This window comes from Bidens hawaiensis, unplaced genomic scaffold, assembly GCF_021521415.1.
Source record: "Bidens hawaiensis isolate Kalapana, Puna unplaced genomic scaffold, B.hawaiensis_p1.1 tig00009618_1, whole genome shotgun sequence".
Classification (NCBI taxonomy): domain Eukaryota; kingdom Viridiplantae; phylum Streptophyta; class Magnoliopsida; order Asterales; family Asteraceae; genus Bidens; species Bidens hawaiensis.
Window position 1 is genome coordinate 645517 of NW_027491719.1, and position 24418 is coordinate 669934.

A 24418-nucleotide genomic window follows, 5' to 3' on the forward strand; every position below is an offset into this window, starting at 1 on the left:
TAGAAAGAAGAGTTGGTTTTGAGGTAACTTCCATAATAGGGAAGGAGTGAACTCGAGAGAAGAGAAAGCTATATGCTTAACACACGCAAGTCGGACATATATGATAATATTAGAATGTAGTCAACACGTCAAAAGTGTTTTTTTTTGTCTCGATGAATAGCGGAAAAGGTAAGACCACACTTCTTCACAGTGAAGCCAATATATAGGAATGTGTTCTACTTTTGTGATTAAGAAAGATTTAATACTTAAATTCGATTCTTCATATCACCAAATAGAATCTTAATCTTTGAACACTGAAACCCATGAAAATATTTTTATTGAATCTAACCACTTGTTGTACTATAAAACACACCATATTTATCATTTCACAAACATAGCCAAACCAAGCATAAACAAGCTTATAAATTCCTCCAACAAATTAAAAATTGGCAGGTAACACGTGCGACGAAAAACTACTCGACCTACAATATTCCATATCAACGAGACGGTTATAACGTGGTTGAGACCAAGGCCATTGAGCGGGTTCCAGCCTCAAAGGAGTACGGTCACACCCCAACCATGTTGGGTGGACCCAAATACACGCCTAAGAACCATTATGATGACTATGAGTCAAACTATGAGAACTCAAGCCCAAATAAATATACCCGTGGTTACTTTTCTGAAGAACCTAGCGTGGTCCATTTAGGACCTGGCTATGTTAGGACGGGAAGCATTTCCAGTCCTAATAAGTCTAGGCAGGTTACGGTTCCACCATCCGCACATCATCCACTCAGAAAGTCCACTAATATCACCAATGAAGCGTTGGGATTACTGGAAGAATATGAGTATTATTCCCCACATGCGCACCTTAGGCAAAGAGAGGTGCTTGATGATCTGTCCACCTTTGCACAACCGTTTAAACAGCGAAGTGCATATGAGAATTATGATTTTGTGTCTAAACTGGAAAGCGGACATGTGTATGCGCATGTGTGTCGTGCGTTTGTGCCTAAACCGCAGGGTGGACATGAGTATGAGCATGGGTATTATGCATTTGTGGCTAAACGGCAGAGTGGACATGAGTATAATACTGCTTATGTGGCTAAACCCAATGGTGCTCATTATAACTTCACCACTAGGTACACATACTCACCACGTGCGGACCCAAGGCAAAGATGGATGCTCGATGACATGGATAGTGATGAGGCCTACACAGTGAACACAAGCCCACCCTAGTCGAGAAGATTAAAACGGACAAAAGGGGCTGGATGGTGGAAAACTAAAACCTGTTAATTATGAAATTGCTTTTGTCTCACAAAATAACTACGAATCGGTGTGTCTTATTTTCCCTTCTTAATAAACATCTCGCCAGTGAAACATCTCAAAAATCACACTTTAAAACTCCACCCTGCATTTGTTTTGTTGTTTGTTTTTCGAGGTGAACACCAAATTCAATGTCACCAAACGTATACGTTCTGACATATCAACATTACCGTAAGCAATCAAAACATCAAATATTAAGCATGTGTGTGACAACGCACGAGTAAGAACCTAGTTAGAGAGTAAACACATAATTAATCACACGATATCTTGAACAACCTTCGCAACACTTTTCTAATATATCAAACTGAAACAAAACCTACACGAGGAATTACATAGTCCTAGCTACAGCCTCTATTTAGGGAAAACTACCAAAATATATCATGTTAACCACCTTCTGTTAAAAAAACACAACAAGTGTCTTACCGTCCCTCTTTACTCTCATGAGAAGTCATCATGTTGGACTAGCAGGCTAAGTAGCCAAAGCCTTAGCCAACCTTTTTTTGCATTGAAAATCATAATAAATATGATTAGACCGAAATCCTAACCAATCAGGAGTTGACACGTTTATCTTGTAAGCTAATAAGATTAAAAATCTACAATAGAGACCTTCAAAAGCAAATCCACATCACCCCACTAACCCATTTCTCTCTCCTCGCTCCTTTATTCTTCTCAAAAAGTCCGTTTGTAATTACAAACGGTCTCTCTCTCTCTCTCTCTCTTCCATAATCCACATAGGATGCAAACATGTGAAGAACCCCTACTGGAGACGCCTTAGGCGTGAGAAACAAAATGTTTACCAACGACACCATTGTGGTACGTATGTTTTTTTACCGACCCTCTGCTGATAAGTCGAAAGCAGGATTTTACCTTAAAATTAAAGACATTGTTGGTGTTACTCCCCAAGAGATTGATCTTACAGGGTGAGTTTATGAGCTTAATGCTAGTTGTATTTTACTGTGAATCATTTCGGCTTATTTGCATGCGGTGAAATATATTGATATATATATATATATATACACATATCTTTACCAATTCAATAAACAATATATTTGAGATAATATGTCTTAATCTAAATTTTCAATAAACGATAAAACTAGAAATAACAGTAATAGTACTAGAAAAGACAGGAAAAGAATAATGAAACGATTAAAAAGTTACTAGCATCGACACTAGGGAAGAAGGCTGACAAAGGCATTGGTTATTCACACACTTTTTTTAATATTCGTACACCATTTTAACACACATTTTATCTTTTATGTACACCATCTCTAAAGAATCAAAGGGTGTATATAACACATCCCCTGACATTGTGGTACACAAAAACCAAGACTACAACGTCTCTTAAAAATCTCTTAGCTTTATCCAACGTCTCCAAGATATCTTGTCAAAGCTCATGTTCTCGAAACGGTGAAGTCTAACAAATTTTGTCTAATTTGCTCATCTCACGTTAGTTTGTGTTTGGTGTGCTTATTTTCCCTCTATTGTGAGAGATTCTACCCTTCATGCAGGTGACGTATATGTCTCCGTACCTGTATATATATTCAAACCATCTCAATCTCTCATCATACACAAATTATTTATGATAACCATTATCTTTTGTATGTCAACATATATGATAATATCTTAATCTCCTATTGTATGTCAAAAGTAGTTTTCGGTCTCGATAAGCATTGAAAAGGTTCAGACCAAACATCTTCACAATGAAGTCAATAGATAGGAAGGAATGTGTTCCACTTTTGTGGTTGAAAGATCTAATACTTAAATTTGATTCTTCAAATCAATAAATAGAATCTTATTCTTAGAATAGTGTATGTTATAATTGCATCAAACCACTTGTTGTACTATAAAAGACACCATATTTATCGTTTCACAATCGTAGCCAAACCGAGCAAAAACAAGCATACAAATTCCTCCAACAAATTAAAAAATGGTAGGTAACATGTATGGCTACTCGACCTACACTAATATTCCAGCTCAATGAGGTGGTTATGGATTTGTTGAGAACAAGGCCATTGAATGGGTTCCAGCCTCGACGGTTGGTTACACCGACTTCATTAGTTCGCCTTCAGAAATTGAGCCCTTGAAGGAGTACGGTCACACCCCAACCACGTCGGGTGGACCCAAACCCAAGAACCATTATAATGATTATGATCCAAACTATAGGGTCAACTATGAGAACTCAAGCCCACCCCTCAGCCCACGTAAATATACCCGTGGTTGCTCTTCTGAAGAATCCAATCGGGTCCATTCAGGACCGGGCTATGTTAGGACTAGAAGCATTTCTGGTCCTAACAAGTCTTGGCATGTCACTGATACACCAGCCACATGTCATCAACCCAAGAACCATTATGATGATTATGATTCAAACTATAGGGTCAACTTTGAGAACTCAAGCCCACCCATCAGCCCAAATAAATATACCCGTGGTTTCTTTTCTGAAGAATCCAATCGGGTCCGTTCAGGACCGGGCTATGTCAGGACCGGAAGCATTTCTGATCCTAATAAGTCTTGGCAGGTCACTGATCCACCAGCAACACATCATCCAATCACAAGGTCCACTAATAACATTAATGAAGCATTAGGATTAGTGGAAGAATATAACTATTATTCCCCTGGTGCGGACCCAAGGAGAAGAGGGGTGCTTGATGATCTGCCCACCTTTTCACAACCACATGAACCGCGGAATGCATATGAGAATTATGCTTCTGTGCCTATACTGAAAAGTGGCCGTATACATGCGCATTGTACCCTGCGTTTGTGCCGAAACAGCAGAGTGGACGTGGGTATCATGGTTTTGTGCCTAAACCCAGTGGTTCTCATTATAACTTCGCCACTAGGTACACAAACCCACCGCGTGTGGACCCATGGCAAAGAGGGGTACTTGATGACATGGATAGTAATGAGGCCTACACGTTGTACAAAAGCCCACCCGAGCCGAGAAGATTAAAATGGACAAAAGGGGATGGGTGGTGGAAAACTAAAACCTAACTGAATCAAGAACACAAACACGAGAATTTGATCAACACACGATTGACTATGTGTTTATTATGAAGAAACTAAGGACACACAAAATAAACCAAGCTTCTGGGGTTTAATTTATATAATATCTAGCTACCTATTCCTATACAAACCCAAACTAGGAATATAAATAATAAACTTAATTATCTAAAACTAACAAAATAATAATAAAAGAACTTAACCTCCAAGTAATTCAAATTAGACCTTGGACTTTATGTAATCTCCTCCAAGTAATTCAAATTAGACCTTGGTATTTAATCTCCTCCAACCACCCCTATAGAGATTATCGTACCACCCTTGTACTTTACCATACTAACCATTCGAGTCCTTCAAGTTGGTATTGTATCATTTTTAACAATTATGAAATTGTTTTTTCTCACAAGATAACAATTTCCATCAACTATACCTTTTCATTTGTCTTTTGGTACAACAACATCAAGCATCCATTATATTTGTGTATTACTAAGCTCATGATACTGCTTCCAATCTTCCATATGCATCCTATGAACCAGTGGGGTATCCACTATACACGCACTTTTTTTAGAGGATTCAACATGTATGTGCTCGCGTGTCTTATTTCCCTTCTTCATTTACATATTGCCAGTGAAACATCTCAAAAATCACACTTCAAAACTCCACCGGCATTTGTTTTGTTGATTGTTTTACGAGGTGAACACCAAATTCAATGTCACCAAACGTATACATTCTGACAAATCAACACTACCGTAAGCAATCAAAACACCAAACATTAAACCTTCGTGCGGCAATGCGTGAGTAAGAACCTAGTTAAAGATTAAACACATAATCACACGATATTTTGAGCAACCTGACACTTTTCTAATATATCAAACCGAAAACCTTCCAAGGAATTACACAGCCCTACAAGTTGACCACTTTTTGTTCAAAAATAGACACAAATTTAAGCCTCCAAGTTTCTTACCAGTCCCACTTTACTCTGATGAGAAGTTGTCACGTTGTACTAGCCGGCTAGGGAGGCTAAGCCTTACCCAGCCCACTTTTGCACTGAAAACCATAAAAAGTATGACGTCGAGACCAAAATCCTAACCAACCAGGAGGTGATACACTTAGCTTGTAGGCTAATAAGCCTAGGCGTGAGAAACGAAATGTTTACCAATAACACCATTTTGGTACATATGTTTTATTACCGACCCTCTGCTGATAAGTACGTCGAAGCAGGAGTTTACCTTAAAAGACGTTGTTGGTACTACTCCCCGAGAGATTGATTTAAGTTTCCATTTCATAAACAATATCTAATGTCTTTTTAATATATTTGGTAATTTTAGTTCTTGATCTTACAGGGTGAGTTTATGAGCTTTATGCTAGTTGTTGTACTTTGTTATGAATCATTTCTGCTTATTTGCATACGTTGTGAAATATATGGATATATCTTTACCAATTCAATAAACAATATACATTAGGGATATTATCTTTTAGCCTAAAATGTTGCTTAATTTTTTATGTGTTGTTTAATTGCATGTTTCAAGCTTTGGCCTATGGCCTGTTGTAATCGTCTAGCCGGGCTTTTTTGTTAGCTGTTGTGTTTCAAGTCAAGTAAAGAGATTCTGATCCGATCTCTTACACACGTCTACTAGTTCTAATAGTGTCTCGTTCTTTGTCTTCTACATATTTTCTAGCTTGCGTTCATAAGGCTCATCATGTTGATGCCCTTAATCTTGTTATGAGAGTTGTGATTCATGTTTGTTTTGGATAGATTGTATTGGGATTTCTTGTTTACATATCGTTAATTGTTTATTTTGAACTTATCTCGATAATATGTGGAGAAGTTTAGTTTCTTTACAACATGTGATACAACATATATGTTCTAGCATTAACGTGTAGTCGTGCGTACATTGAGTGTTTATAAGCACTTGCTCCTAATATCTTTACGAGTCGTGTTTAATTGTATATTTTTCTTGTACACGATCTTTGAGTAATATTTTGTCTAACTTTTAGGGTATCAAAGAAATCCAAGGAAGGAGATCTATTTTTTTATTTTTTGGGCTTCATCTATACATGACACAGAGGCCCGCTATCCAGAAACTCGGTCCCACCTATACGAGCCTATTTTTTACATACGCGGAAATTGCGTATTATATCTTGAAGTTTTGTACATGAATGATGTATCCAAAGTTTGCTTTGTCACTTGCATTAATTCTGTAATACTTTCACCTCCTATTTTTTTAAATAGTCACGTTCTGGTTTGCGATTCAATCAACTTGCAGCGGAGAAAATATAAAAACTAGTTAGATTAAACTAAAATCGACGATAATAAACTTGCAACCGAGACAATTCTAAGAAAAATAGTTGGATTAAACTAGAATCGACGATTAAGAAAGGGTCGTTATATATGATATCTTAGATTGTGTCGTTATATATGATCAAAAAAGGTCGAATTTAAGAAAAAGGAAGGGTCGTGATACACAGATAAAATTATTCCGAGCTTATCGATCACATGGTATATATCTTGTATTTATATTCTTTGATATTTCAGAGAAAATGTGTACGTGTTTATGTTCCTTAAGATGGGTTGGAATCTCTATCTATACATGAAGAGCACTTTAGCTATTGAGTGATTCCTCACATTCACTTTATAGTGAATAATATTATAAAGAGTAAACCGCGGTTTTCGTCCCTATGGTTTGTCCAAATCTGGGGTTTTAGTCCAATAGTTTCAAATTTGTGATTTTCGTCCATGTGGTTTCATTTCACTTGCAATTAAACCCGAATTCATTAACCCCGTTAAGTCTGGTCGTTAAACCCATCAGCGTGCCCCTCACGTGAGGGGCATTTTTGTCTTTTTTTCCCCCAAAATACACCCCAGGGGCCCTCACATGAGGGGACTTGCGAATTAGGGTTGAGGTTTATTTGAGGATAAAAAGGAGAAAACTGTTCCTCACGTGAGGGGCACGTTGATGGGTTTAACGGCCAAATTTAACGGGGTTAATGAATTCGGGTTCAATTGCAAGTGACATGAAACCACAAGGATGAAAATCACAAATTTGAAACTACTGGACTAAAATCACAGATTTGGACAAACCATAGGGACGAAAACCGGAGTTTACTCTATTATAAATTTTATAGTAACTATTATTACACTGAAAGCTATTACACGAATGACCTCTCTCATCTAATCGATCGGTGTGGTCTGGCTTGTTACCATTAGTTCCTCTCTCTATAGTCGAGCTATTAAAACAAAACATCCTATTGAAGTGAACGTTCACAAAAATCGGGAAGTAGTATGTGATAACTGATAAGCTAATCTTAAGTTTTCATACATTACATGTTTAGACCTGATTGTTTACTTGGTCTTAACAAGTTTATTTCTTAGCACATCATCGCGTTAAAAACTGTCGTTAGTATATCAAACTCCCATAGGTCAACAAATAGTATCTGTGTAGTTAATATTAGAGAATATTATAGAATATATTAGTATAGTTTTAATATTATAGTGTTATCATAAGTAATACTATAAATATACTAATATATTCTATAATATTCTCTAATAGTTAACTCTCATAATTAGTTTAATAATTATATAAAGTTGTTCAACCATTATGGAGCTAAGGTACTCAAAGGACACAATAACTTAACACCTATGCAGTAATAGAATATGTAGTGATCAACATATCAAAAGTAGTTTTTGGTCTTGATGAGTAGTACTACATAAGAGCTAAAAGACCATTCTTCTTCACCATGAAGCCAACATATAGGAATATGTTCTATGCCACTTGTATGATTGAAAGATCAAATACCTAAATTCGATTCGTAATGTCTCAAAATAGAATCTTAATCTTAAAACGATAACACGTAAATATCTTAGTTGCGTCGAACTACCTATTGCACTATAAAAGGAGATCAAACATAGTTGATCATTTCACAAACAAAGCCAAACCGAGCAAAAACAAACACATAAATCGTTAAACAAATTGCGAATGGCAGGTAACACGTATGTGACAAAAGGCTACTCGACCTACACCAACATCCCAACTCAACGAGGTGGTTATTATGATCATGAACCCAAACACTCAGGTAACCAGTATGTGGTTGACACCAAGAACATTGAGCGGGTTCGTGGCCCGACTCATGGGCACACCGACTATGTCGGTTCTCCTGCAAAAGCTGAGCTCTTGAAGGAGTACGGTCACTCCCCAAACTTGTCAGGTGGGCCCAAATACGCACCCAAGAACCTTTTTGATGACTATGAGCCGAGATATGGGAGTAACTATGAAAACTCAAGCCCACCCATCAGCCCAAATAATTATAATCGTGGTTACTTTTCTGAAGAATCCAACTGGGTCCACTCAGGACCAGGCTATGTTAGGACCAGAAATGTTTCCGGTCCTAATAAGACTTGGCAGGCTGCCGGTCCACCAGCCACACATCATCCACTCACAACCTCGACTAATAATGTCAATGAAGCTCTAGGATTACTTGAAGAATCCGTGTATTATTCACCACGTGCGGATCCAAGGCGACGAGGAGTGCTTGATGATCTGTCTACCCGTTCACAACCGCTTGAACCACAGAGCCGATATGCACGACCTGCTTTCATGGCTAAGTCTAATGATCCTCGTAATAACTTCACCAATACGGGGAGTGCTATTGATAGTCATGAGGCCGTGAGGAGGTACGGTGGCACTTATATACCTTAAAAAGCTCGAAAATGTATGTTTTTGGGCTTTTGATCGAATCATAAGTGAGACGTTCGTGTCTTTTTAGGTACTTTTATCATACTAATGTTGTACTTGAAGCTTTTATAGGGCTTGGTTATTTTCATTTAGGTTTGATTATGATGCATGTACTATGTATGAATTATTATCGGACACTCAGGGTGTAACTATAAATGATTTGTAGTTTATCTATGCCTCTTTTATGTAATACAGCTTTCGGTTTTCGTGTCTTTTATGGTTTGATTTGGTTATGGGTCAGTTTTCACTTCAGTTTTACTTTTGGACTTAAAAAAGTTGGATAAAAAAATGACCCAAAATAATGAATTCGAAGATAAAAATTTTAGCCTAATTTTTTTATATTTAAACATCTAATAAAAGGTGCACAAAAAACCCGGACCTGGAACCGAAAAGAAACCCAGAACCGATTTTTTTATACCTGGGTTTTTAATACTCAACACTACCTGTAGGGTACGGATAGATTATTCATTTCAGTAGCAAAACCCGTACCCAAACCGGATATGATTTGTACCTGGTAATACCCAAAATCCAGACGGTGCAATCCCCGAAACCGGGTTTTTCCAATACCCCCGAAACCGAGTTCTTCAAACAACCGATCTATACCCGAAATTACCCGACAAATATCTGAAAAATATCCGAAACATAACCCTAAAAAGTGCAACCCCATAAAAATCTAATATATACCCAAAAAAAGTACCCGGAAAAAGACGGAAGAAACCCGAAAATAGGGTTTTCTTCAATACCTGGAAAATGGAAATAGGGTATGCAAATACCCGAATATATACCTGATCCGAACCCGATACATAGGATATGGTTTTTAAAGACAATACCCGGACCCGAACCGGGTATTGCCAATACCCGGTCATACCCGAACCTAGAGGTGCACAAATCGGGTTCACCTTGAAAACCCGAACCGGTTCGGAACCGGTTTTTTTCACACCGGGTAGAAAATGAAACCGGTTCCAGTCAGGAACCGGTTCGGTTCCCGACCCGAACCGATGCCCAGAAATGCAATCTTTTAGGAACCGGGTAGGTTGGAACCGGAACCGGTTTTTACGTAAAAACCGGTTCCACCGGTTTTTTTTGAAATTTAAACATTATAGCCGTTAGGAACCGGTTCCAACGGCTATATAACCGTTTTAGACCGTTGGAACCGGTTTTTTAACTATAAATAGGTTATCTTCTTTCTATAAATAGCAAGGTTTGTTTGTGTACTTGTTAAACCACTCCTAAAACTATAAAACACACTCCAAACCACAATTAACCTTAAACCGACAACAAATGGCAACCAATGATGACGTTGTTATGGTGATCGAAACAACAAGATGCCCCGATGTTTGGGTTCATTACGATTTGTGTCTCATGACCGACTCACATGAGTTGGCACGTTGCAAATATTGCTCGAAGTTTCTTAAAGCAGCGTCCAACTCGACATTACGAAAACATACGAATAAGTATTGTCGAGAGAAAAGAAGAATGGAAGCTAAAAAAACGGAAGTGGGAGAGTCGTCCGGCTCTACAACCCAAAAATAAGTATTCCCGGGTTAAAACGACGGACTTTGTTTTTTATGTTTTAGTTGTTATGTTTAGTATCGTTTATGTTTTAATAATGTTTGTAATAGTTATTTTTTAGAAACGGGTTTGCTAAAGGAGTAGTATTGTAGTTTGTTTTTGAGTTTGGTGGTGAAACAAGTAATGGAAACAACTTATATATAGGTTTGGCCCAAAAACCGGTTCCAACGGCTATATTACCGTTGGAACCGGTTCCAACGGCTAATTGGTGTCTAAAAAACCGGTTCCAACGGCTATATTACTGTTGGAACCGGTTCCAACGGCTAGTTTGACTTTTGTTTGACCCTTCAAAAAAACCCGTCGGAACCGGTTATTCCGGGTACGAACCAAACCGGTTCCAATTATGAACCGGGTAGGAACCGGTTTGGGACCGGTACTGACATATAAATATTAGAACCGGGTACGATTTTCGGGTACAAAAATACCAAAACCGGGTATTGTTCCAACCGGGTTGGAACTGGAACCGGTTCCGGTTCGGTTCCACCGGTTAGGTTCCGGAACCGGTTTTTTTGTGCACGTCTACCCGAACCCGGGTATATGAAAAACCTGATTTGTGCACCTCTACATCTAGCCATCTATTAATGAACTCTAGAGTTAACTTTGAAACCAAAATAGTTAACTCAGCCTGTAAATCTAGTAACAAGCATTCAAACAAGTTTTGTGCGATTCAGACATATAGTTCAGTTTGGTTTTGGAGCTTGATTGGTTTCGTTTTAGAACTTTAATAAGCGATTATTAGTTTGGGTTAGTTACTCCAGGTCGTTTTGTTGGTTCAACTTCAATCTGAACTCGAAAGTAAGACGTTTCTGTTAGCTAACGTCGTATAATAGAACCTCCGGAATATAACCAGATACTTAGAAAAGGCAACTTTAAAGTAAATACAACAGCGAATAAATTCAAAAAGATTAAAAAAGAATGATTTAATTAATGACGAGGTAGAAACAAATGTGACCCGATACATATTCAAAATCTAGCTCTTTGGCGCGGTTTTTTCTTTAGCTTTCTGAATCTTCAAAACCTTCTTCACAATCTTTTGTTCTTCGACCAAAAACGCCCTAACGATCCTACAAACAACCCAACAACTATCTCGTGTAAACAAACAAAACGCTCAAATTTTACAATGAAGACAAAGTAGTAAAAGATGTATAATACCTTTCTCTTACAGCACCAGCAGATAATACTCCACCATACGCTCGGTTAACAGTTCTTCGGTTCCTAGATAATCTTGATCTCTTGTATTCAGCAGGCCTCAAGTGCGGAATCTGAATTTATATACAAATGTTAACCGTTTTATAAAAACCAACTGCGAGACTGATCATTCAATAGTTGCAAAAACAATGAATGTTAATAATATTGTGATTGGATTTTGGTAATTATCTTTGAATAAGTATGATTAGTTATATTTAACAATAAGTAAATAAAAGTCGGTTGGATATCATGTTGCAAAGTCGGTGAAAACCATTTACAATACCAAAAAATACTTTATTTCGAAAACTTAGTTTTTGCTAAATTTTATATCAAAATATTCATAATAAAAAAAATAACAAAACCATGTAGATCATGGAACTAAATTTTAAATTAAAAATTATCATAAAAAATATAAAACAAATAAAAACAAAAAAATAGGCTAAGTGAATATTGAATAATTTCATTCCATGAATAAATCATTTAATGAATCCTCATGTTGCCTCCCTTCAGTGAAAGGGCTCACAGATGACCGCTCTCAAAACCACTCACAAGAAAGTGGTACGGTGTTCACATCAGCGAAGACCAACTTGACGGACCTACCCCCACGGTCATGATGTGAGGGGCAAGTGAGCCACATTGGCTTACGCTCTCACAAATACCATCCTATTCTCTAGTAAGATTGTGAGAGGTTCTATGAACCGATACAACGAAGACATACAACACGATGATTCATACGATCAATGAAACTATGCCACGCAGCCTCATTTGTTTCTTTAAATTGTAAAATAACAATTAACAATAATCATTGAAGAAAATTACTAAAATGTTTTAAAATATATTAAAAAATCACTCATTGGATATAGTCATATAACACGCGCCATAGATAAACAATCGAGAAACAATAAAAACGAAACCGATATAAAAATCTTTATATGATAATGAGTCAGTAGTAGCTGGTTGCAAGATCATCTTCTCTTTAAACAAAGAGATATCATTAATAATCCGTCTAGTTTTATCATCATCCTCATTATCATTATACAAATCTACGGGTGCAAACAAGCCAAGCTGTTCACAAGCTACACTAGAACAGATTTTTTTTAAAAAATCCCAAAACAACCCAAGCCTTATCAAGCCCGAGCCTCAAATAAAGCATGTTTGCGGCGCGGCTTTTAGCTCACTCGATAAAAGCTCAAGTGAAACTAGCTAATAAAAACTTGATTTGAAATGACCTAAGTCAAGTTTGCTCAATTTGTTTAACCAAGTCGATCTCGACCCAAGCTTGGCTTGGGTCATGGCTCGGTTCGTTGGCTCGTTCTCAGGCTCCTTTAACTTCAAGCTCATCGAGCTTGAAGTTAAACAAGCCTAATAACGAGCAAAATTTCCAAACCATGACCGAACCAATGGTGGGTAGAGGATCGGCTCAGTTAAAAAAATGAGCCAGCTCAGCTAAGGGTCATTTCAAATCAAGTGTTTTTTAGTTAGCATCATTTAAGCTTTTATCGAGCCACGAGCTTTTTGAACAACCCGGCCTCGACTCAAGGACAATCTATTCTCAACATATAAAACTAACAATAAAAAATGCATATAAAATAATTAATAAACGATCCTGAAAAACAATTCACAAGCCGAGCCCGAGAACATTAAACAATTTTAGTTGAATATATAATAAGATAATAAATCAAACAAACATAATATTGAGAAATTGACAAAAGTACCCCTTGGATTCGTTTGCCAGTAACGGGGCATTTTGGTCCACTTGCTCTCTTTTTAGTAGTTTGATAAACTAATTTTCCACCTATTGAAAACATAAACAATTTTATTATTATTATTATTATTATTATTATTATTATTATTTAATACTCAATGCAAGCTTTCAATAACAATAATTAGTAGTGGATTAATTACTACCTGGGGTTTTGACTACGCGGTGTTGGTTGGATTTGGTGGCATAGCTGTGGCGCTTGCGGTATGTGAGCCGTTGAACCATGGTTCGATCGGCAGCTAGTTTGATTTGATGGTTTTGAGTGTGAGGAAGATGAATGTGGGTTTATAAAGGGTGCATTAGGTTGAAGAGTGTTTGGGCCTGTCAACATAATGTTGGGCTTTCTTTGATTTATAAATTAGGGGTGTAAATGTGTAATTGTGTAAAATGAGTTCGTCCAAACCGCTCGCCGTTTGATTGTAAAGAGTTGTTCTGTTTGGTTCGGTTTGTAAATGAGCCAAGCAACGAGCAAAGGTCTGCTCGGTTCAGTTCGGTTCTGCTCGAATATTTGTAATTTATTTTATATATTATTATATATGAACATATATATATAATCAGGATCGTGAGAGAACTTTTTTGAAATTGAGAACTTTGAGAACCATTTTGACCACAAAAAACAAAAAAATAAAAAAACACAAAAATGAAAAAAGTAAAAAAACCAAAATTCTTATTTTTAACATCCCGGTTTCATTAAAAAAAACTCGATTTAGCAAATTATATACACATATGTATAATATATACATATATGTACATTTACATGGTTTTTTTATACACATGTGTATAATTTAAGATAAATGATACTGTACATATGTGTATTTTATGTAACTAAAGATTAAATAAAATTATACATATGTGTATAATACAACGTTTTTTTTTGTTTTTTTTATTTTTTTTAATGAAACCGGACAGAAATATAAGAATTTTGGTTTTTTTACTTTTTAAAAACTTTTGTTATTTTTTGTTTATATGATTTTTTTAAATGTGTTTTTAGTGGTCCAAAATGGTTCTCAAAGTTCCCAATTTGCAAAGGCTATATATATATATATAGACAACACACATAAAATATAAGTATACAATTTTTTTTAAAACCATTTCAAATTTTTCCTATTCCATCAATTTATAGTTTCATTTGTTCGATTCAAGTTTTCGGATTGCTAAAAGTTTGTTTACATATTCATTATATCTCATTTCAAACTTATTTCTCGTAAAAATTTACAATCTATTACATGTTTGTGTAAAAACTAATAATTTGTTTGCAAAATATATTATTTACAGCATTCAAACTTGTTTTTTATTGAAAATTTTATAGTGAAAAATAATAAATAATGCTCGAAAATCGCTCGATGTTCGATCGAAAAATGTTCGATTCGATTTTGGCTCGTTTTAACTTTCACTCGGTTCGAATTTCAGCCGTTCGATTCGGTTGTAAACGAGCCAAGCAACGAGTAAGCCTTCGCTCGGTTCGGCTCGACTCGTGAACATCCCTAGTGTAAACAACAGTCAAGCACGAGATCAGTTTGTTTTGATTTACAAGAGCTCAAGTTTGAGTTTGGCTCATTTCGAGTTCTTTTTTAAAGCTCCGCTCATGTGTCATTTGTTAAGTTCGGCTTGGCTCGGGTTCGACTTATTTATTTGGGGGCTAGGTTGTTAAGGCTCGACTCATTTCGATCATATCCAAAATTATATAAACCAAGTTTAAAATAAATATAAATGGTCTTTTACGAATAAAATATAACGGCATCCATATAAAAAATTAACATGTTTTAGGTTATTTGAAGAAGGATTTATGTTTCTTGATATTTGAAAATTTCAAGATATAAATTGGAATATGAATATAACGTTTTTATATTTATTTTATACAACGAAAAACAATTTTAACTATATATTAAAGAAAAAAGATGTGATTGGTTGAAATGAGATGGGCCCCACCTTTTTAAGACCTCTTTTGGGGCGATAAGGGGTGGGCGCCAGAGGATTTGATTTAGGTGGTGTTGTTTGGTTAGTGTAGGGGTATGGTACTAAAACCCAGTTCTACGACCCTAAATCTATTATGTTTGGTTTATTTCATTACATGGACTAATACGATGTTATTGGGCCGAGGGGGTTTTGTGGAGGTAACCCTAACTGGGCTAGGCCCATTAGAGTACCATGATGGTGGCCATGAGACTCTATATAAGGAGGTCTCCACCTCCATATCATGGGTCATGCTCAGTAAGAGCCACCACCACTTTTTGTGTCTGTGAACAAGAAATCCTCAGGATATCTTAGCAGTCGCCTCCACACCCCCGGAACCGTCGCAGGTCTCACAGTTGCAGGTCACGGCATTGCAGGTCTCAGGCGCAGCCGAGGAAGAAGAAGATCAAGATGTGGTTCGTTCATCTCGAAAATCCGTGGAAGCATCGTCATGGATCAGGTTAGATTCGTTTCGTGTTTCGACATTGGCGCCATCCGTGGGACGGCAACGAACTGCCCTTCGATCTTCATCTCGGCTGTCAGATCTCTCCCAAGAAAAACGCAGATCTGGAAGTTTACAGAAAAAGGCTTCAAAGCTTGTTCTATTTAAAGCTCAAGAAGATCCATAGATCTAAAAAGAGGCTTCCAGATCTGGGCAAGAAGGAAAATCCGTGATTCGAATGATCAGATCTCCGAATCTGTGAATCTGTGATTCAGGATCTCCGAATATGTGATGGTTTTAAATCTGCTCCGAATCTTCAGATCTGTCCAGATCTGATTTACAGATCTAGGTCTAGATTACAGACCTGGATTTTAGGTCTAAAGTTGCAGATCTGACTCTTAAATTGCAGATCCAGAAGTTACTAGACTTCCGCCGCCATGTACGCACGCCCGGGGGTTCTCACTCCGCAGCCGTGCATGTGCCGCCGCTGAAACCACTATCTGGGTTTTGCGCAAGAGACCTCCGCCATGCACACGCACTTGCGAGTCATCACTCTATCGCCGTGCATGCGCGCATCAGGCTACGCGCCAAACTTCAAGGTTGGGAATTCTCTTAATATCCCATATGGCTACGCGCCAAGGTTGGGAATCTTCCTAATATCCCATATGGCTACGCGCCAAGGTTGGGAATCCTCCTAATATCCCATATGGCTTCGCGCCAAACTTCAAGGTTGGGAATCCTCCTAATATCCCATATGGCTACGCGCCAAACTTCAAGGTTGGGAAACCTCCTAATATCCCATATGGCTACGCGCCAAACTTCAAGGTTGGGAATCCTCCTAATATCCCATATGGCTACGCGCCAAACTTCAAGGTTGGGAATCCTCCTAATATCCCAAAGGGCTTCGCGCCAAACTTCAAGGTTGGGAATCCTCCTAATATCCCATATGGCTACGCGCCAAGGTTGGGAATCCTCCTAATATCCCGTATGGCTACGCGCCAAACTTCAAGGTTGGGAAACCTCCTAATATCCCATATGGCTTCGCGCCAAACTTCAAGGTTGGGAATCCTCCTAATATCCCATATGGCTACGCGCCAAACTTCAAGGTTGGGAATCCTCCTAATATCCCATATGGCTACGCGCCAAACTGCAAGGTTGGGAATCCTCCTAAGATCCCATATGGCTACACGCCAAACTTAGGGGTTGGGAATCCTCACACCATATGTTCACGCATCACATATGCTCACGCATATTACACATGCTTACGCATCACATGATCGCACATGTCACAGTCTACACGCACGCGCAAGCAACATCTGCGCGTGGCACATAACACAAAACCAAAGTCTACGCGCACGTGCATGCAACATCTGCACGTGGCGCGTGACATAAAGCAGCCCGTAAGTCGCCTCACGCGCTGGCTTTATTATTCACACAGCTCATAAGACGCCTCGCGCGCAAGCTGTTTATTATTCTTACAGCCCGTAAGCCGCCTCACGCGCTGGCTTTATTATTCACACAGCTCATAAGACGCCTCGCGCGCAAGCTGTTTATTATTCTTACAGCCCGTAAGCCGCCTCACGCGCTGGCTTTATTATTCACAGCTCATAAGACGCCTCGCGCGCAAGCTGTTTATTATGCTACAGCTTGTAAGACGCCCCTCGCGCGCAGGCTTTTATTATTCTCAGCTCGTAAGACGCCTCTCGCGCGCCTGCTCAATTATTATTCTTATAGCTCATAAGACGCCTCTCGCGCGCAAGCTTTATTACTTTCACAGCTCGTAAGTCGCCTCACGCGCCAGCTCAATTATTACTTTCACAGCTCATAAGACGCCTCACGCGCCAGCTCAACTATTATTATAGCTTGTAAGTCGCCTCGCGCGCAGGCTTTATTATCCTTAGCTCGTAAGTCGCCACTCGCGCAGGCTCTATTATTATAGCTCGTAAGTCGCCTCGCGCGCCAGCTTCTTTATTATTTTATAGCTCGTAAGTCGCCTCGCGCGCCAGCTTCTTTATTATTTTACAGCTCGTAAGTCGCCTCGCGCGCCAGCTTCTTTATTATTTTACAGCTCGTAAGTCGCCTCGCGCGCCAGCTTTTTTATTATTTTACAGCTCGTAAGTCGCCTCGCGCGCCAGCTTCTTTATTATTACAGCTCGTAAGTCGCCTCGCGCGCAGGCATTATTATTCTCAAAGCTCGTAAGACGCCTCTCGCGCGCAGGCTTTTATTATTCTTAGCTCGTAAGACGCCTCATGCGCAGGATTTATTATGCTACAGCTTGTAAGACGCTTCTCGCGCGCAGTCTTTATTATTCTTAGCTCGTAGTCGCCACTCGCGCAGGCTCTATTATTATAGCTCGTAAGTCGCCTCGCGCGCAGGCTTTATTATTCTTAGCTCGTAAGTCGCCACTCGCGCAGGCTCTATTATTATAGCTCGTAAGTCGCCTCGCGCGCCAGCTTCTTTATTATTATTTTAGCTCGTAAGTCGCTTCTCGCGCCAGCTCCACTATTATTATAGCTCGACAAGTCGCCTCACGCGCGAGCTTCATTATTATTATAGCTTGTAAGTCGCCTCGCGCGCAGGCTTTTATTACAACATGTCACCATCATGAAGAAAGCCTCTCAAAACTCAGACAATAAAGACAAGGCCAAAGAAAAGGGAAAAAAACCGCCTCACGCCTTATAAAGTCCAGCGCTCCACCTAGACGCTTGCGCGCCCAGGAGCATCACTGGACTTGGGGGGGCTTGTAGGGGTATGGTACTAAAACCCGGTTCTACGACCCTAAATCTATTATGTTTGGTTTATTTCATTACATGGACTAATACGATGTTATTGGGCCGAGGGGGTTTTGTGGAGGTAACCCTAACTGGGCTAGGCCCATTAGGGTACCATGATGGTGGCCATGAGACTCTATATAAGGAGGTCTCCACCTCCTTATCATGGGTCATGCTCAGTAAGAGCCACCACCACTTTTTGTGTCTGTGAACAAGAAATCCTCAGGATATCTTAGCAGTCGCCTCCACACCCCCGGAACCGTCGCAGGTCTCACAGTTGCAGGTCACGGCATTGCAGGTCTCAGGCGCAGCCGAGGAAGAAGAAGATCAAGATGTGGTTCGTTCATCTCGAAAATCCGTGGAAGCATCGTCATGGATCAGGTTAGATTCGTTTCGTGTTTCGACAACCTTAATTGCCACCACAGAGGATTCATTTGATATAAAATGTACGTTTTTTTGTAGTGGCCCGGATCGCAATGTGACTCAAAATTCAGTTGTTGCTACCCGACTAAAGGAAAACCAAAGCCGGATTTTGGAATTCATGGACTTTGGCCCAACTGGATCAACGGTTCATACCCCTCCAATTGCGACTCTAACAGCCCTTTCAATTCCTCTGAGGTCGATCTTTAATCAATTACTAAAAATATTTCGTGTTAGGATCAAATACAAACAACTTTTAACATTGAAAACGTACAAATAATTAAAGTAATTATGCTAACACAAGAGTAATAATTATTATTTACTCTACTTCATATTTTTGGTGTAATTTTTGTAAACAAAAAATGTAGAGTGATAATAATAACTACTTTAATTATTTGTGTGGTGATTAGGTTAATTTCACTTGTAGAGTATTACTATTTGTTGGTATAACTTTTTGTGTTTCTATATATTGATATAAATTAATAAATGTAAAAAAAAAATGAATTACAAATTACAGACCTCATGAGCCAAATGGAGTCACACTGGCCAACGTTATCGTGCCCGAGCAATGACGGGCAAAAATTTTAGGGTTATGAGTGGAACAAACACGGGACATGCTCGAAATCCGTACTTGATCAACATGATTTTTTCTCGGCGACTCTTAAACTCAAAACCCAAATAAACCTCCTTGGAGCACTTCAAGACGCGAGTATGGTTTACAAGTTATATAATACATCATTGTGAAACAAATTGTGTTTTAGTTCCTTTTTTTATTTTGTCTCAAAGTTTATATTTTTTATATTTTTCTAGTAACTTTTTTAAAATAAAAGTTTATTGTGACATTGTTAAAAGTTTCTAGTTTTGCCACTGATATTTTATGTGGAACCATGGTGTAGGGATTCATCCAAACGGGTCAGAGTATAGTCTGACTAGCATAAGGGACGCGGTTGAAGGGGCGAGAGGTTACACTCCATGGATCGAGTGTAATAGGGATGTGTCGGGTAATAGTCAACTATACCAGATCTATTTGTGTGTGGATTCATCGGGTTCACGCTTTATTGAATGCCTAGTCACTCTAGCCAAGAAGTGTAGTACCTCTTGAAGGATTAATCTTGATAAAGATTTAAAGTTTAAAGAGTTTGAGTTTGAGTCGGTTTAGTTTATTTAATTAGTAGTAAGTTTTGGTTATTAATTTATTTAGTTTCCTAGTTTGAGTCTAATTAGGTTTCTTGGTGAGCAAGTTAAGGTTTTAGTATAAATAGATGGTTTAGGGTTATTGTATTTTGTGTGGTTTTCGTTCTTAATAATATTGAAAGAGTCGTGAGGAGTTCTCACAAAATTATCGGTGTTGTTCGTGTTGCTCGATCCAATTAAGTCCAACAATTGGTATCAGAGCCGGAGTTCAAAGAGACTAGTGAAGACGGTGAATTTTTTGAGGCGTATATTGGAGTATCGATTTTGTCGAAGAAATAAATCAAACATATTGGCACCTTTATTTGTGGACATAATTCGAGAAAAAGGAGAGTTGAATTAATTAATATTTTGGCTCAAGGAAGCATGCAAGCATGTTGCTGATTTAATTAAGCGGACAAGTTGGTGAATAAAGTTGGTAAATAGAATAAAAAGTAAAAGTAGCAAAGTCGGCGCACCTAAATTTATTTTTCCGGATGAGAGGAAAAGGAAAAGGTGATCAAAGATTTAGGCAACCAAGTCGATGACGATAGCAACAAGGAAGAAGAACGAACCCACCAAAGAAGACGGATTGCGATAGTGTAGCAATCAAACAGTGAAGAAGACGATCGTATCTGTGTGAACGATCAAGAAGAGAAAGACGGTCGTATATGTGTGAATGATCGAGAAGAAAAATCAACGTCAATCTGTGTTATTCATTGAAAGAAGAAGACGCAACGTTAATCTGTGTGATTCGTTAAAAGAAGAAGCAGCGTAAATCTGTGTGATTCGCTGTGATCGTATCTGTGTGAGCGATCAAAGAGGACGATCTGTGTGACGTTAAGAAGATTAGAAGAAAAGAATGGCGGATAATGCAAACAATGCAGGGAATGTCCCGATTCGAGAAAACAACAACACCTCGTTTCAAGTACCCAAGGTTGACAACAACGAACTACAACACTTGGACAATTCTAATGGAGTCAGTTTTGGATGCACAAGGGTTGTGGGAGACAATTAAGCCGGTAACCTGTGGAGCCGTTGATGAAAAGAAGAACTAGATTGCAAGGGCAATTCTCTATCAAGCTTTACTAGAGGATATACTCCTTCAAGTTGCTAGGAACCGAAGTGCGAAAGGCATATGGGAAGCTTTACGTGTAAGGTTTCTTGGTTCTGACAGGGTACAAAGGGCACGTTTAGTAAGTTTAAGAAGAGAATTTGAGCAACTCCGAATGAAGGAGACAGATACGATTGAAGACTTTGCCGGAAAGTTATCCGGATTTGTTTCAAGATATACTAGTCTTGGTTCAAATCTCAAAGATGAAGTGTTAGTGCGAAAGCTATTAGATTCGGTGCCAAAGAAGTATCTTCAGATTGTTGCTTCTGTTGAACAGTATTCAGATCTTGACACCATGCCATTCGAAGAAGCAATAGGCAGGTTGAAGGCCTATGAGGAACGAATCAGAGAGCAAGATGAGACGGGTGATAGCGGTCAAAGTAAGTTGTTGCTAACTAAAATTGATGGACAGGAAAGTTCGAAGAATGAAGAGGATGTTTGTGAATGTTGTGGACGAGGGAAAAGTGACCATGGACGTGGCCGAGGTAGAGGACGTGGCGTTGGACGAGGTAGAGGAGGTCGATTCCAACCCAATGAAAATCAAAAGGAGAAAGGTATGGGTCGAGGTAAAGCTCATATCAGATGCTATAATTGTCTCGAGTATGGTCATTTTGCATATGAGTGCCCCAGACCAAAACCGAAAGAAGAAGCTTCTAATTTGGTTCGTGAAGATTTGGATCCAACACTATTTTGAAGAGTAACGAGTCCATATCTAGATTAAGGGGGTGAATGAAGGATTAATCTTGATAAAGGTTTAAAGTTTAAAGAGTTTGAGTTTGAGTCGGTTTAGTTTATTTAATTAGTAGTAAGTTTTGGTTATTAATTTATTTAGTTTCCTAGTTTGAGTCTAATTAGGTTTCTTGGTGAGCAAGTTAAGGTTTTAGTATAAATAGATGGTTTAGGGTTATTGTATTTTGTGTGGTTTTCGTTCTTAATAATATTGAAAGAGTCGTGAGAAGTTCTCACAAAATTATCGGTGTTGTTCGTGTTGCTCGATCCAATTAAGTCCAACACCTCTATCAAGTTTCCTTAGTTCTAAGTTCTTACTTATAAATGTTTTGATTCCTTGATGTATGGACCATTGGACTTGTTTGATCTTATTGTTGCAATTGGCAAATAATGTTTGACATTGTGTGTGTGGTGTAATTGGGTCCTACTATAATGTGATGAGTTTTAACCTTTAAGGAAATGTGGTGCAAAGCTAATTTTGTAGTTAAACCGGTTTGGTTTGAAACTAGTTTGGTTTCGGTATGTCAGCTTTAACCGAATCTTGTAAACTAGTTCTCTGCGGTTGATTGTGATTTGTGTGTGCGTGTCTACCCAACTCGATCCTAACAAATGGTATCAGAAATTCAGTTATCACATGCTTTGGAAAATCCAGTTCATAGTTATATAAATAGATAAATAAAATAATGAGCTTTGTGTGAACATACAAATTCCAAAGCAAACACATGACAATTGACAATATACAAATAACTGAACAAACAAACACATGAATCATGATCATATATATCTTCAATCTTAGCATGATACTCGTTTATGATAATATTCAAAAGATTCAAACATAAACTTTTAATTCCATTCTTCGGAAAGTATTAATAAAAGCATCTATCATACAAGTATACAACTATTTATATGTTATATAAACTCCATTACCAGGGGCGAAGCTTAATGGGGACCGGGGTGGTCCCGGCCATTATCGTTTTCTCCGTTGGTAGGGTAAATTTCGCGATTTTCTTGAAAATTTTTATAGGTATTAAGCGCGGTCACCCCCGATGTATTTTTTCAAAATGCTACCGGTTACCACTGATTTCTTTTTATAAATATAATACCCCATCGTTTGGTTATTTTTTCTAAAATCTCGCATTATTTATAAATGAAAGTTACAAAATAGTAGTCGAATAGTAAAAGTGTTGTTTTTATAATTATTTTAGGTCTTTGCAATTCTTCTTCTAGGTATTCATCCATAGGGATAAGATCGGTACCATACCGATACCGATACCTATTGAAGGTAAAATTTGAGATATACCGGTGCCGAAACTAAAAACTTTGGCACCTATTCGGTACAGACGGTACCAAATCTGTACCGATTTCGGTACCGGTACCAATATTGAATTTACTTATCCCTACTCACCGTTCATCTCACGTTATCATGAATATTTTAAGTCTTTGTTGGTCAAAAATTATTTCATTTTTTTATTGTAAGAACAATTGTTTGAATAAATGAAGAAAATTTAGATATATAGATGTTCTATTGTTTGATCCGACCCGACCCGAATCACCGGCACGAACTGAATCGTCGACCCGAAAATTTTTGAGTCCGTGACTTCGGTCACCCCATGACTAAACCCAAGCTTCGCCACTGTCCATTACTACACTACATAAGATCAGGATCATAGCGAGTGAAAGACCATGAACATTTTTACATGACTAAATGTATATTTCTTTATTTTGGGAAGACCAAACTTTATTAATTTATTTTTTAAAATAAGTAAATAACGTATACATAAAATCATAAACTAAACTACTAAAGTGGCGTTGACCAAGGCTTCGATCGGGCATTTAAAAGACCTGGATCTTGAGAATTTGCAAACACACGATTCATTTTGTAGAGAAATCGTTGAATATTTTGAATCACAAGTGGGGCCAAGCGAGTGTATTGTCCCTCGAGTTAATTCAAAATGGAGGATTTTAACAAGAGTGGCAAGTTCAAAGGCATCTACAACGACAAGGCGACGAGATGTAGTGGTTAACTGGTCAAATTAAAGCTAAGCAGATATAATCAAAACGAAACAATTATGAGAGATTCTTAGATCGCGGTCATTCCAACTAGGCTCCCAAAGTGGATGCAAAGTTTGCTTCCAAATCAACAAATAAAAACACGAAGACATCCGAATCAAACACTTGCACCAAATCTTAAGAAGTCCGCTTCTAGCCACCGACCTAAGTGTGTAAGTAGTAGAAATTTTAAGAAAATAAATCATTGATCAAAAATTAAA

General features: G+C 38.2%; 2 protein-coding genes, 1 long non-coding RNA gene, 1 other non-coding gene and 1 pseudogene across 4 annotated transcripts; 3 read left to right on the forward strand and 2 right to left on the reverse strand.

Moving 5' to 3' along the window:
- Window positions 1-8201: 8201 nt before the first annotated feature.
- Window positions 8202-9238, forward strand: LOC143533115 (uncharacterized). Its single transcript, XR_013135298.1, has 2 exons — window positions 8202-8896; window positions 8936-9238. It is a non-coding gene; the product is annotated as an uncharacterized LOC143533115 (long non-coding RNA).
- Window positions 9239-11440: 2202 nt separating this feature from the next.
- LOC143533084 (large ribosomal subunit protein eL34-like) lies at window positions 11441-13877 on the reverse strand. Its single transcript, XM_077027958.1, has 4 exons — window positions 13695-13877; window positions 13502-13581; window positions 11751-11860; window positions 11441-11662 (listed from the first exon to the last, which is right to left on the reverse strand). Exons 1-4 carry the CDS (start codon window positions 13771-13773, stop codon window positions 11569-11571), a joined length of 363 nt encoding a protein of 120 aa, XP_076884073.1. The 5' UTR covers window positions 13774-13877; the 3' UTR covers window positions 11441-11568.
- LOC143533118 (small nucleolar RNA R12) lies at window positions 12725-12814 on the reverse strand. The gene has a single exon (XR_013135300.1). It is a non-coding gene; the product is annotated as a small nucleolar RNA R12 (small nucleolar RNA).
- A 5210-nt stretch (window positions 13878-19087) lies between the features above and the next one.
- On the forward strand, window positions 19088-20237 carry LOC143533068 (extracellular ribonuclease LE-like; annotated as a pseudogene).
- Window positions 20238-21534: 1297 nt separating this feature from the next.
- On the forward strand, window positions 21535-22113 carry LOC143533070 (uncharacterized). Its single transcript, XM_077027939.1, has one exon. It carries the CDS (start codon window positions 21535-21537, stop codon window positions 22111-22113), a length of 579 nt encoding a protein of 192 aa, XP_076884054.1.
- The last annotated feature ends 2305 nt before the right edge of the window (window positions 22114-24418 follow it).